The sequence below is a fragment of the Macaca thibetana genome, chromosome 10, assembly GCF_024542745.1.
Source record: "Macaca thibetana thibetana isolate TM-01 chromosome 10, ASM2454274v1, whole genome shotgun sequence".
Lineage (NCBI taxonomy): Eukaryota > Metazoa > Chordata > Mammalia > Primates > Cercopithecidae > Macaca > Macaca thibetana.
Genome location: NC_065587.1, coordinates 33,521,040 through 33,536,158, shown reverse-complemented (window position 1 = coordinate 33,536,158; position 15,119 = coordinate 33,521,040). Strand labels below are relative to the sequence as shown.

The 15,119-nt window shown below is 41.7% G+C and overlaps 1 protein-coding gene across 14 annotated transcripts in view; it reads left to right on the top strand.

The window, feature by feature from the left end:
• BCL2L13 (BCL2 like 13) overlaps window positions 1-15,119 on the top strand; it is a 99,169-nt gene that overhangs the window by 56,988 nt on the left and 27,062 nt on the right. For 3 of the 14 annotated variants that reach the window (XR_007717250.1, XM_050746189.1, XM_050746192.1), the window contains exon 4: window positions 2,422-2,578. The exons of 3 other annotated variants lie outside the window; for them this stretch is intronic. Coding sequence is in view for 8 of the 11 variants with exons in the window: in XM_050746189.1 (XP_050602146.1) it covers window positions 2,422-2,578 (157 nt within the window). In the remaining 3 variants the exon portion in view is untranslated. Of the gene's footprint in view, window positions 1-2,421; window positions 2,579-6,138; window positions 6,274-9,043; window positions 9,136-15,119 lie in introns of those variants that run through there. 8 more of the 14 variants (XM_050746182.1, XM_050746183.1, XM_050746190.1 and 5 more) reach the window with 7 other exon arrangements.

Below are 15,119 nucleotides of genomic sequence, written 5' to 3'. Positions count from 1 at the left end.
CAACAAGTTATGACTGCTTTTTCTGGGTTCAAGTTTTATTTTATTTTTATTTAATTAATTTGGTTATTTTTTTGGGAGACAGAGTCTCACTTTGTTGCCCAGGTTGGAGTGCAGTGTCATGATCAGGGCTCACTGCAACCTCTATCTCCTAGGTTCAAGCGATTCTCCTGAGTAGCCAGGATTACAGGCATGCACCATCATGCCTGGCTAATTTTTGTATTTTTAGTAGAGTCAGGGTTTCCCCATGTTGGTCAAGCTGATCTTGAACTCCTGACCTCCCGGGCTCAAGTGATCCTCCCACTTTAGCCCCCCAAGTAGCTGGGACTATAGGCGTGAGCCACCGCACCCAGCTAATTTTTTTTTTTTGAGACAGAGTCTTGCTCTGTTACCCAAGCTGGAGTGCAATGGCGCGATCTCAGCTCACTGCAAGCTCTGCCTCCCAGGTTCACGCCATTCTCCTGCCTCAGCCTCCCGAGTAGCTGGGATTACAGGCGCCCGCCACCTCGCCCAGCTAATTTTTTGTGTTTTTAGTAGAGACGGGGTTTCACCGTGTTAGTCAGGATGGTCTCAATCTCCTGACCTCGTGATCCGCCCGCTTCGGCCTCCCAAAGTGTTGGGATTACAGGCGTGAGCCACCGTGCCTGGCCCTTTTTTTTTTTTTTTTTGAGAAGGAGTTTCACTCTTGTTGCCCAGGCTGGAGTGCAATGGCACGATCTTGGCTCACTGCAACCTCCATCTCCTAGGTTCAAGCGATTCTCCTGAGTAGCTGGGAATACAGGCATGCACCATCATGCCTGGCTAATTTTTGTATTTTTAGTAGAGTCAGGGTTCCCCATGTTGGTCAAGCTGATCTTGAACTCCTGACCTCCCGGGCTCAAGTGATCCTCCCACTTTAGCCCCCCAAGTAGCTGGGACTATAGGCGTGAGCCACCGCACCCAGCTAATTTTTTTTTTTTTTTTTTTTTTTGAGACGGAGTCTTGCTCTGTCACCCAAGCTGGAGTGCAATGGCGCAATCTCAGCTCACTGCAAGCTCTGCCTCCCAGGTTCACGCCATTCTCCTGCCTCAGCCTCCCGAGTAGCTGGGATTACAGGCGCCCGCCACCATGCCCAGCTAATTTTTTGTGTTTTTAGTAGAGACGGGGTTTCACCGTGTTAGTCAGGATGGTCTCAATCTCCTGACCTCGTGATCCGCCCGCTTCGGCCTCCCAAAGTGTTGGGATTACAGGCGTGAGCCACCGTGCCTGGCCCTTTTTTTTTTTTTTTTTTTTGAGAAGGAGTTTCACTCTTGTTGCCCAGGCTGGAGTGCAATGGCACGATCTTGGCTCACTGCAACCTCCATCTCCTAGGTTCAAGCGATTCTCCTGAGTAGCTGGGATTACAGGCATGCACCATCACACCCGGCTAATTTTTGTATTTTAGTAGAGTCAGGGTTTCCCCATGTTGGTCAAGCTGGTCTCGAACTCCTGACCTCAGGTGATCTGCCCAGCTTTGGCCTTCCAAAGTGCTGGGATTACAGGCATGAGCCACACTGCACCAGGCCTTAATGTTTTGTATTTTTAGTAGAGATGTGGTTTTGCCATGTTGCCTAGGCTGGTCTCAAACCCCTGGACTCAAGCCATCTGCACACCTCGGCCTCCCAAAATGCTGGGATTACAGACATGAGCCACTGTGCTCAGCTTCTGGTTCAGCTTTTATATTTGTTTGTATAATCTTCATATAATAGTTTTAAAATTTATCCATGTGTAGTAATATTAAGGTTGAAAGTTCATTTTAATAAGGAAATGAAAGCAATGGACTCATCCTCTGAGGATGATAAGAATCTGATTAAGTGCCACTTTTATAAATGTAAAACAAAATCTTAAAAACAAAATTTTAAGAGAGGGATAATAGAGCCAGGAATTGCCTTTTGTTTATCATTCTTATACTTGTTGGTCAGTAATCATAAACTAAATTGATTAGCTTATTATAACATGTCAGTTTCGTTGCTTCTTTTCTCTTAAAAACTAAGCTTTTTCATTAAAACCTAAAAGAACCTCTAAATTTATGACCTATCAATGTTTACGCGCCAACAAAGATTAATGTTCACAATGATTACCCCACCTTTTTAAGTGGCTTGTAATGATTAGCTTGTTCCTGACAGTGGTTGTCTTAATCCTGTGGCCTTTTATAGCACAACCTTTGATATTATTGTTTGTTTGTTTGTTTGTTTGTTTGTTTTTGAGACGGAGTTTCACTCTTGTTGCCCAGGCTGGAGTGCAATAGCGTGATCTCGGCTCATCACAACCTCTGCCTCCCGGGTTCAAGCGATTCTCCTGTCTCAGGCTCCTGAGTAGCTGGGATTGCAGGCATGCACCACCACGCCCGACTAATTTTATAGATACTGTTTATTATATTAGGTTTTTCTTTTGTCCTGTCTTCAGCCTTCACCAGCACAGGCTTTGACCGTCACACTTCTCCAGTGTTCAGCCCTGCCAATCCAGAAAGCTCAATGGAAGACTGCTTGGCCCATCTTGGAGAAAAAGTGTCCCAGGAACTGAAAGAGCCTCTCCATACAGCATTGCAAATGCTCCTGAGCCAGTGAGTTACACTGCTGAGTGGGATGTGCTTCTTTAAGTAGGCTCTGGATCTCTCATGCAGCGCTGGATTGGTTAGGGCTGTGTTTTAGGTGAACAGTGTTAGGCTCTGGATCTCTCATGCAGCGCTGGATTGGTTAGGGCTGTGTTTTAGGTGAACAGTGTCACTTCTTTCCTCAGTTTTCTTTACATTTCCTTCATTTGCTTTCCCAAAGCATCTTTGTGTTTTGAACGACAGTTTTGCTTTATAGGAGTGATTTAGCTATTCCAACATAGATTTGTTAATTTGTATTTACATGTTGAGCTGTCAGGTTTCAACGAATGCTTTTACCAAGTTGTAAATACAAGTTACACTTCCCCCGACCACTTTTTACTGCTATTTCCTCTAGTGGTGACATGAATATAATGACTAGTGTTTTGTGCATTTTAATGTGGGATTAACACTATATCTGTATTTTAGAATTCTGTATTTAACATAGTGTTGACCGGGTGCGGTGGCTCATGCCTGTAATCCCAGCACTTTGGGAAGCCAAGATGGGCGGATCATGAGGTCAGGAGTTCAAGACCAGCCTGGCCAATATAGTGAAACCTCATCTCTACTAAAAATACAAAAATTAGCCGGGCGTGGTGGCGTGTGCCTGTAGTCCCAGCTACTTGGGAGACTGAGGGAGAAGGATCGCTTGAACCCGGGAGGCAGAGATTGCAGTGAGCCGAGATCGCGCTACTACACTCCAGCCTGGGTGACAGAGCAAGATTCCATCTCAAAAAAAAAAAAAAAACCCAAAAAATTACATCTGTTTCCCAGAAGTTGCTCAGTTTGAGGGTTGCACGTCTGCCCGTGGAACTGCTTTTATATTCTTACACAAGGAACTTCTCTCCTAGCCATGGTTCTGACCATATTAAAGCTAAAGACAAGAAGCTAGTAATAAGGAAAGTATTAGAACCAAATCATTTATTATAAATATTAAAAATCAGCTTGTAATCCCAGTACTTTGGGAGGCTGAGGCGGGGGGATCACTGGAGGTCAGGAGTTGGAGATCAGCCTGGCCAACATGGCAAAACCCCATCTCTAGTAAAAATACAAAAATTAGCCGAGCATGGTGGCAGGTGTCTATAATCCCAGCTACTCGGGAGGCTTAGGCAGGAGTATCACTTGAACCCGGGAGGTGGAGGGTGCAGTGAGCCAAGATCACGCCATTGCACTCCAACCTAGGTGACAGAGGGAGATTCTATGTGAAAGAAAAAATTTTTTTTTTTTATTTTCACGTAAGCAAAGTATATATCGATTACCATTTGTTAGAAGAAAGTAATTTGGGTTTTAGGAGAATTTGAATTTTTGCCGCATAGTATTGTGAAATGAGCAAATGTAAAAATACTAGTTATGCTTAAACAGTGAAATGAAATCATATTTGGTAATCTCAGTACTTTGGGAGGTCCAGGTGGGAGGATGGCTTGAGGCCAGGAGTTGATGACCAGCCTGGGCAGCACAGCCAGACCCTGCCTCTACAAACCAATTTGTTAGAAAATTAGCCAGTGTGGGCCGGGCGCGGTGGCTCAAGCCTGTAATCCCAGCACTTTGGGAGGCCGAGACGGGCGGATCACGAGGTCAGGAGATCAAGACCATCCTGGTGAACACGGTGAAACCCCGTCTCTACTAAAAAAATACAAAAAAACTAGCCGGGCGAGGCGGCGGGCGCCTGTAGTCCCAGCTACTTGGGAGGCTGAGGCAGGAGAATGGCGTAAACCCGGGGGGCGGAGCCTGCAGTGAGCTGAGATCCGGCCACTGCACTCCAGCCCGGGCGACAGAGCCAGACTCCGTCTCAAAAAAAAAAAAATTAGCCAGTGTGGTGGCATGTTCCTGTAGTCCCAGCCACTTGGGAGGCTGAGGTGGGAGGATCGCTTGAGCCCAATAGTTTGAGGCTGCAGTGAGCTATGATCACACCACTGTGGCACTCCAGCCTGGGCAACGGAACAAGACCTTGTCTCTAAAAATAAAAATTTAAAAAGTCGTATTTGGATTTTCTTAACCTAATATATAGTAAAACTTAAATATAAATGTAGAGAGAAGCATATGGGTGTTGGGAAATAAAACTTACACAGGAAATTTGGATTTACAGCAGTTTTCAAAAAGTGTTCTATGGAGCCTTAGGCACTGAGGTGCTGCAGGGGTCCTGAAGAAGTGAGGAATAGTGAGTGGGTTGAGCTCATTAGGGCCTCTCCACTCTTCTTTCTTATTTATTTATTTATTTTAAATTGTTTGTAGGGACAGGGTCTCACTGTGTTGCCCAGACTAGTCTTATAACTCCTGGTCTCAAGCAACTCTCCCACCTCAGCCTCTCCAAAGTGCTAAGATAACAGGTGTGAGCCATTGTGCTGTGCCTTATTTATTTATTTATTCTTCCACTCTTCTTAAATCAGAGCACGTGGACTTTCATATATTTTCTATTCTGAGGTTACATGTAAGACTTAAAGAAAGAAGTTTGCTGCTTCACTCCTCTCCCCACAAAAATGTAAAAGTTATCAGGACCAGGAGTAAAATAATGAAGTGAAAGGTGCAGACAAAAGAATCTTTTCCCTGGCTGGGCGCGGTGGCTCATGCCTGTAATTCCAGCACTTTGGGAAGCTGAGGTGGGCGGATCACAAGGTCATGAGATCGAGACCATCCTGGCTAACACGTTGAAACTCCGTCTCTACTAAAAATATAAAACAATTAGCCCAGTGTGGTGGCGGGCACCTGTAGTCCCAGCCGCTCAGGAGGCTGAGGCAGGAGAATGGTGTGAACCCGGGAGGCAGAGCTTGCAGTGAGCCGAGATTGCGCCACTGCAGTCCAGCCTGGGCGACGGAGCGAGACTCTTGTCTCAAAAAAAAAAAAAAACAAAGAATCTTTTTCCAAATTTGATACAGACTTTGGCTTGCAGCAAACCATGTCACCCTTAATATTTCAATTCTCCATGTGTTAATTTTAACTTTATGGTATAGTATAAGCTCTTCAAAAAACAGTGGTATGTAACTTTTTTGAAGTTTTGTTTCTGAAGTCCTTTTTATGATCTATAGGAAAAATTGATGTCTTCTCATGGCAAATTCTATTTAAAGGAGAATTGGCTTGGACGAATGTTTATTTTTTTCCCAAATCTTGATAGAATTATTTTTGAAATTGGTTATGTATCAAAGTCAGGTCTCTTTTTTTTTCAGAAATCTGTTTTTAGAAGTTTTAAGCTCTGTTACTTGTACCTTGAAAATAACTAATGGATGATAAACTACATAAACTAGAAGTATTATAAAGGTTGAAGGCAATATTGTAAGGTAGAAAATACAACTGATTCCTTCAAAAGGTTTTAATGTAGGAAGTTAATGCTGAACGCTTCTTACAGAACATCTGTTTCAAAAAGGTATCCTGCCCCGCTCTTTTCTTCTTTGCTCTATTGTAATAACTCACTAGGTAGGATTGGTTATTTAGCTACTTACTTTTCTATGTATTTGATTTCCTTTGAATGTTTTAATCTGCTGCATTTTTTTGTGCATATATGTCTGTGTATATAATGTTTCAAATCATGTTTCATTCAGAACGATGCTAAAATACTTTAGCCTGGTAGACAAACAACCAGTAAGGACTACTGTGACCCCCCAGCAGCACCAAACAGTTCAGGAAAGGAAGTGAAGGGACTGATATATGCAAGTAAAGCTTCAGGGAGAATATAGGTAGGTAGACTGTGTAGTATCTGCTAAAGTTCAAGTTTTACACGAATCTGCTACTTAGCCCAAGGCATCTGAAAAGTACTAGGCTCACTTTAATGGGAAGGTGATGTCAGGAAGATAGTGTATGCTGTATATATTTCATTATTATAGAGGCCGTCTCTGGTACCGCATTTCTTTTCAGCATCACTGTAGTATTGATCTGAAACAGACTTAGGGGAAAGAATGATACCTGTGTCATCAGGATTCTTTTCTGAAATATCTAGACCAGTGCTGTTCAATGCAAGTCACATATAATGTAGTTTTAATATGTAATTACAAACTAGCAGCCATGTAAAAAAGTAAAATCAAATTTAAAATTTTTAATAGTTTATTTAGCGCAGTGCATCTAAAATATTTCAACATGTCTTCAGTACAAAAAAATGCTGAGCTATCTTGATTGTTTTTTCTTCCTCATTGAAGTCTAGTGTGTATACTATACCTTCAGCACACTGGCCACATTTCTAATGCTCGTTAGCCACACGTGACATGGAGACATTGTCATGGCATGTGTCAGAATCTTAACTTGAAATGAAGTAGTGTAATGCCTTTGATACCAGATCTAACTGAGTGTGAATTCCTGCCTTGCTGCTTTCCAGCTATGTGGGTTTGGGATAATTTCTTAGCTTTTCTGAGCTTTGGTTTCCAAATATGTGATATGATAATATGTAATATAAAATATAAATATATAAAATATTAAAACCTAACATAATAGGCTAACAATAAGTGGTAGCTATTATCAATCTTAAATATTCTTTTTTTTTGAGACGGAGCCTTGCTCTGTCGCCCGGGCTGGAGTGCAGTGGCTGGATCTCAGCTCACTGCAAGCTCCACCTCCCGGGTTTACGCCATTCTCCTGCCTCAGCCTCCCAAGTAGCTGGGACTACAGGCGCCCACCAGCTCGCCCGGCTAGTTTTTTGTATTTTTTGGTAGGGACGGGGTTTCACCGTGTTAGTCAGGATGGTCTCGATCTCCTGACCTCTTGATCCACCCGTCTCGGCCTCCCAAAGTGCTGGGATTACAGGCTTGAGCTACTGCTCCCGGCCTTTAAATATTCTTAAACTAAGGAGGTCATAGGCCACAATGGTCAGAGCAGAAAAATGCCTTTGGGGTGGTATTTTAAAACCCTACAAAAGCAAGACTCCTTCTTTTCTTTCTTTTTCTTTTTCTTTTCTTTCTTTTCTTTTTTTAAAATTTGAGACAGAGTCTCGCTCTTGTTGCCCAGGCTGGAGTGCAGTGTCGCAGTCTCAGCTCAACTGCAACCTCTACCTCCTTGGTTCAAGCCATTCTTCTGCCTCAGCCTCCTGAGCAGCTGGGATTACAGGCATGTGCCACTATGCCAGGCTAATTTTTGTATTTTGTTTTCTAATTTTTGTATTTTTAGTAGAGATGGGGTTTTGTCATGTTGGTCAGGCTGGTCTTGAACTCCTGACCTCAAGTGATCCACCTGCCTTGGCCTCTCAAAGTGTTGGGATTACAGGCGTGAGCCACTGCACCTAGCCCATTCTTTCTTACATGTTTGTTAATACTTTGCCCAAAAGGAGGGAAGGTAAAATTTTAATTAATTAATTAATTTTAAATCTATTATCTGAGCAATTGATGCCTTCATATGTTAGTTGGTCCCAAGTCTTTTGTTTTTAACATTTACGCATGAAACCGTGCTTGAAATAAAGTACTTGAAGTCACTCAAGAAATGAGTGAGTGTTATCAATGATTCGAGTTTTGGGTATGACTAGGACTTAAATAATCAGAAAGGCTTATCTCTCTACCCTTGTATCATAATACTCCAAGTTAAAAATAGGACTCCAGCTCGGGGTGGTGGGACAGGCCTGTAATCCCAGCTGGCACTGAGGCTAAGGTGGGAGGTATCAGTTGAGCCCAAGGAGTTTGAGACCAGCCTGGGCAATGTAGGTGACTCCATTTCAAAAAACAAAAAAAATTTTTTTTTTCCTTGAGATGGAGTCTCACACTGTCACCAGGCTGAAGTGCAGTGGTACGATGTCGGCTTACTGCAGTCTCCACCTCCCTGGTTCAAGCGATTCCCCTGCCTTAGCCTCCCGAGTAGCTGGGACTATAGGCACACACCACCACGCCTGGCTAATATTTTGTATTTTAGTAGAGACGGGGTTTCACCATGTTGGCCAGGATGGTCTTGATCTCCTGACTTCGTGATCCACCCGCCTCGGCCTCTCAAAGTGCTGGGATTACAGGCATGAGCCACCGCGCCCGGCCCAAAAAAAATTTTTTTAATTAAAAATTTAAAAATTGGACTCAATTTATTGCGATATTGATTTCAACTCTTGTCTCCTCTATATGAAAAGTCTTCCAGTGACATGTCTCTTTAGTTTTAAAATATTTTAGATTTTTTGCCTTTAAGAAAAGTTAAAATTCCGGTTTTCATTGTACTTATGAGATCATTTCTATTTGTTATTATTTTATCCTGTATTAATAATTCAGGTATTTCTTTGCAGCATAAAAATCCTATCCTATAAGTTCCAAGCAGTTACAAAAAAAATTACTAGAATATACATTTATCTTGTTATGTTATTAACTATTTCCCAAGCATGCATCACAGCTTATAGAATGCTTGAAAAAAGTGCATACCAGTGTGAAAAGCCACATCTTGTACAAAACAGTATGTTGAATAATCCTTGTCACTTTAGCAAAAAGTTCAACAGAGTAGTGACTGTTTATTTATTCATCTGGAAATATAGAATTTTCTTTCTTTGTGACACAGACTTTTAAAAAAATCTCTACAGGCCAGTGACATATCAGGCATTTCGGGAATGTACACTGGAGACCACAGTTCATGCCAGCGGCTGGAATAAGGTATCATCACAATGATCTTTTCTCTTAAAAGATTTTAGTGTGTTAATGATAAGATATAGGAGGAATTGCTAGCATCATGCAGCAGAAAACTGTTAGAGCTCGTACTTTAATGCGCAAATCTATGTTAAGTGGATATTTTTGGTTAAATAACTGGTTTTTTGATTAATGCTGCAAGGTTCTGCTTGGCTCAAAATTATGGTCCTATAGTATGGCCCCTTCCTTTCTGTCCCAATTTTCCCATCATTTCTTCATTTCTCTGTGTTAGACATGCCATTTACCTCCAGAAGGTTATATATTTATTAACACGTGATTGTGTCTTGGGGAAGAAGAATAAAGACTTCACTTGGGAGGTAGCCTCTTCCTGTTCTCTTAGATGAATAATACCATTGATGTTTTATAACTTACACAGTGTCTCGTGTCACATACCATTTGAGCATCCCAACCGTCCTTTGCAGAAGACAGAATAGATTTTTTTATTATTTAGCTAGTTAGGTAGGTAATCAGAAAGAAAAGTTCAATGACTTGCCTAGAATCCCTTGACCAGTAAATATTGGAACCAACACTAGAACTAAGATCTGATTCTAGCTTCTGTTTTTTCCACGGTACATATTGCCTATCTACTATTTTAGACTGTATTACCTGCTTAGCACCTTGAGAAGGCAGGGTGTAGGGGGATGCAGTATGGGGTGGCTCCGTGCAATATGAGAAAGAAGGGCAGCCTTGAGGGATACAGTGCTGGAGATGAGAAAATTCAGGACTGTTACTTTTACAGACACCTACCTCTATGCAGAATTGTCTGTCATGAGTCAGACATGTGACCTTATGTACCTAATTGATGTATATTAGATACATAACCAAACTTGTTTCAGATTTTAGCTTTGCCATGGACAGGATGTGTGTCTGTGGGCAGGTTCTCTTAAAAAAAAAAAAAAAAAAAAATTATGGCCGGGTGTGGTGGCTCATGCCTGTAATCCCAGCACTTTGGGAGGCCGAGGCGGGCGGATCACCTGAGGTTGGGAGTTCACAACCAGCCTGACCAACATGGAGAACCCCCATCTCTACTAAAAATACAAAATTAGCCGGGCATGGTCGTGCATGCCTGTAGTCCCAGCTACTCAGGAGGCTGAGGCAGGAGAATCGCTTGAACCTGGGAGTTGGAGGTTGCAGTGAGCCAAGATTGCGCCATTGCATTCCAGCCTGGGCAACAAGAGTGAAACTCCATCTCAAAAAAAAAAATTTCAACTTTTATTTTAGATTCAGGGGACATGTATGTGCAGGTTTGTTATAGGAAGGTCTCTGAATCTTAGTTTTCTCATTTGTGAAATGGGAAACAATACTAGCCTCGTAAGTTTTATTAGAATTAAATGAGATAATAAATGTTCAGTACTTATTAAGCATATTATCAGGCACCATAGTAAAGCTCAGTAAACAGCAGCTATTAGCTTTAACACGTGGTACCTTATTCTCAAATGGTCACTATTAATAGAATATTAGTATGTTGCCTGTCAGTACATAATTTGTTAAGATATCTATTTGCCTTGTTTGCTTTTTGGAATAAGAGAAAATATTCTCTCTGATATAGACATTTGAAATAGATTTATTTTATTTATTTATTTATTTTTGAGATGGAGTCTAACTCTGTCGCCCAGGCTGAAGTGCAGTGGCATGATCTTGGCTCACTGCAGCCTCCGCCTCCTAGGTTCAAGCAGTTCTCCTGCTTCAGCCTCCCGAGTAGCTGGGATTATAGGTACCCGCTACCACGCCCAGCTAATTTTTGTATTCTCAGTAGAGATGGGGTTTCACTGTGTTGGCGGCCCGGCTGGTCTCAAACTCCTGACCTTGTGATCTGCCACTCACCTCAACCTCCCAAATTGCTGGGATTACAAGTGTGAGCCACTATGCCCAGCCTTTTGTTGTTGTTGTTGTTGTTGTTGGAGTCTCGCTTTGTTGCCCAGCCTGGAGTATAGTGGTGCAATCTCGGCTCACTGCAGCCTCTGCCTCCCGGGTTCAAGCAGTTCTCCTGCCTCAGCCTCCCAAGTAGCTGGGCTTGCAGGTGCCCACCATTACACCCAGCTAATTTTTGTACTTTTAGTAGAGACAGGGTTCGCCATGTTGGCCAGGCTGGTCTCAAACCCCTGACTTCAGGTGATCTACCTGCCTTGTCCTACCAAAGTGCTGGGATTACACGCATGAGCCACCCTACCCAGCCTGAAATATATTTTATAAAGGGCTGGATGCAGTACAGTAACTCACACCTGTAATCCCAGCACTTTGGGAGGCTGAGGCAGGATGATCGCTTGAGCCCAGAAGTTCGAGACCAGCCTGGGCAACATAGCAAGACCCTGTCTCTTAAAAAAAAAAAAAAGCCAGACATGGTGGTGCGCACCTGTATTCTGAGCTATTTGGGAGGCCGAGGTGGGAGGATGGCTTGAGCCTAGGAGGTGGAGGTTGCAGTGAGCCGAGATCGTGCCACTGTATTCCAGCCTGCACAACAGCGCCAGACTGTTTCAGAAAAAAAAGAAAAGAAAGCCCATACCTATTAGTAGTCACTCTGCCTATTAGTAGTTACTCCCCATTTCCTTTCCTGCTCCTCCCAGCCCACAGCAACAATGACTCTACTTTCTGTCTTAATGAATTTGTCTGTTCTGGACATTTCAAATAAATGGAGTAAATAATATGTGCCTGAAGTCTCTTTTAATATGTAGACTTATCCTCCCTCTTTTTTTTCTCTCTTTAATTTAGTTACAAGTTATTTTTCCTGAAAAATTTTCTAGTTTCTGGATTTAATTGACTATATCACTGAGATACCACTTAACATATTCTTCTGTGTCTGTATTTCCTTCCTGATCAGATTCAGGTTCAGTCTTTTTGGCAAGAATACCTAATGGGTGGTTTTATCTGTTTCCTATTGCATCACACTGGGTGACATATAATATCTGGTTGTCTCTTACATTGTATTTTGAAGCACACAAATCAAAGACAAACCTAATCAGTGAATTCGGTATAGATAAAATTTGTAGAATATGATTTTTTTTTTTTTTTTTTTTTTTTTTTTTTTGAGACGGAGTCTCGCTCTGTCGCCCAGGCTGGAGTGCAGTGGCCGCATCTCAGCTCACTGCAAGCTCCGCCTCCCGGGTCTACGCCATTCTCCTGCCTCAGCCTCCCGAGTAGCTGGGACTACAGGCGCCCGCCACCTCACCCGGCTAGTTTTTTGTATTTTTTAGTAGAGATGGGGTTTCACCGTATTAGCCAGGCTGGTCTCGATCTCCTGACCTTGTGATCCGCCCGTCTCGGCCTCCCAAAGTGCTGGGATTACAGGCTTGAGCCACCGCGCCCGGCCAATATGATTTTTATTAGAACTGTTAAGTCACAGAAGGATTAAATAGATTGGTGGAGCAAAATATGTCACTGTTATCATAAATATTCGTTGTAATGAAAGGGACTCTCAGAGCTGTAAGTTAGTATGCTTCATTTCTATACCAAGCAAGCTCATATATTCTTTAATAAAAGGATAATGTCACTGAATTTAAGTAGGTCTAACCTGTTAAAGAGACCACATAGTGTTTGAAGAGATGTCAGGAGATTAAATAAGTGTGTGGATAAAGGTAAGCCAGTGGAGGTAATCTGTTTTGATGGCCAAAAATACTTTAGCATTTCATTGCAAAAACAGTTGAAGAAAAAAAAAATTATATATGATGTGGGGATTACTGTTATCCAGTAAGGAAATGACTTTTAAGAAAGAATCAAAGATAAAACTGTTTGCTGACTTTTTAGACCTAGACATGTGAATCGTGGGTTCTTCTAGGAGTGGATGCCTGGGGATCTAGTTTTGTTTTAACATTTAAAAAAATAATGTGGGAGGGAAGAGTCCAAAAAAAATCAGTTGTGCAGATTATGTAAAATTCTTGTGGATGGTAAAATGTCAAATTGATGGAGGTCAGTTGTAGAATTAACTCATGGAGCTTTGTGTGTAGGATTATGTGTAAATCCTCTTAGGATTTAGCTGCTTAAAGACAATCTAAATGGTACAGTGGCCTTGGACGTCATCATACAGGTCCCTGAAGATAGCATGCCAAATAGGTAAGCCTGGTATATGGTAGTCATTTAATAGCTGTATGAGGAATGAAGGGAAAAAAAACGAGTCATCTGACATAGCATGTACCACCAAGAAGCGTATTACCGACCACATAGAAAATGTCCATCCTGAAAAATGACGTTTCTGCACTGTGGTTACTGCGTTTCAAGAAAGATATTGGAATAGGGAAGATCCAGAAAAGGGAACTTAAGTGATCAAATGGATCACTTTGCATTGCAATGGAGCAATGGCCATATGAAAAACAGAATAAGAGAATAGTGGATTTCAGACTGGAAGTCTAGTGAGTGAGGCTTTTCACTCCTCTTCCAGGAGTGAAAGAGAATTGCAGATTTATCACTAGATTCTTACGTAGTAAAACTAGGGTGTCTGCTTTTTGATATATGAAAGAGTTAAATTTGGAACACATAAAACTTACTGGTATTTTGTATAACAAGCATAAAATATTTACAACTTATTTCCCCAAGAGGTAATAGAGCTTAAATATGAATAACTTTAAAATGTTATAGTATCATGGATTATTATGGGAAATTAGAATGTTTTGAAGTCCAGGACATCCCAGACCTTTAAGTTGATACACAGATTAGCACCACTGGTTCATGAGCCACTCCTTACCTGCTGCTACCCACGGCAAAATATAAACAGTTTTTTGTTTGTTTGTGTAATAGTGTAAGTTTTCTTATTGTGGAAATGCCTAATGTGTTCTTCCTTATCGCCCTATGCTACTCCATCAGTGTTAAGAAGGAGTTTTCAATATATTTTGGGCTGGAGCGCCTTGAGAATGTGAAGAAGTAAAGACATTATGTGTTCACTGCATTCTTCCTTTCAGATTTTGATAGAGATTCCCCCAGGGCTGCTTTCTTTTCCTTTCTTTAGAAGCCAAGGAATGTTAGTTTGAAATATAAAACTCATTGTTTTTTGTTTGTCCTCCTGCAGAAGTATTTTGTCGTCCCTCGGTTATTTCCTTGGTAGTCTGCTAACAAGGAACTGGAATTGGTTTCATTTCCTTTTGCATTCCTTTTCCAGGCATATGGACCTCTTGATGTTTTAGACAAAACAGACTGCATGCAGATGGCTACCTGAATACTTAGTTTTTTTTCAATATGCATTTTTTTTTAAAGGAAGACAGGGACTCTAGTTAGTTTCTGTTGTAATTTTTAATGACTTTTAAGTATTGAGCCACATGGTTATTAGGTGTAGATTGTAATGGCATCTTTTATGTTTGACTTTTGATGAGTTTTGCAAGATAGCTCTTAATTTTTTTTTGTTGTTGTTGAGATGGAGTCTCGCTCTGTCACCCAGGCTGGAGTTGTGGCGCAATGCTCACTGCAAGCTTTCCCGGGTTTACGCCATTCTCCTGCCTCAGCCTCCCAAGTAGCTGGGACTACAGGCGCCCGCCACCTCGCCCGGCTAGATTTTTGTATTTTTTTAGTAGAGACGGGGTTTCACTGTGTTAGCCAGGATGGTCTCGATCTCCTGACCTCGTGATCCACCCGTCTCGGCCTCCCAAAGTGCTGGGATTACAGGCTTGAGCCACCGCGCCCGGCCTAATTTTTAAAAGTTCTTATTTCCAAATAATAAAAGCACTTGGTACAAAGTACAAAAAAGTACAGAAAGATAGGCTTTGAAAAATAAAAGTTTTCTCTCATCCTTGTTGCCAGTCACCTAGTTCCTTTTAGGCAACCAGTATTACCAGTTTCTTGCGAATTTTTCTGGAGATACTGTAGGATTATATAAACATATATATTTGTATATGTTTTTATTACGCAAATGGTACTGTATATATTCTTCTATAACTTGCCTTTTTTCACTTAAAGTAAATCCTGGTGATTGGGTAGTAAGCGATCGAAGTCTTTTTAACAGCTGCATATTTTACTGGATGATGATAATT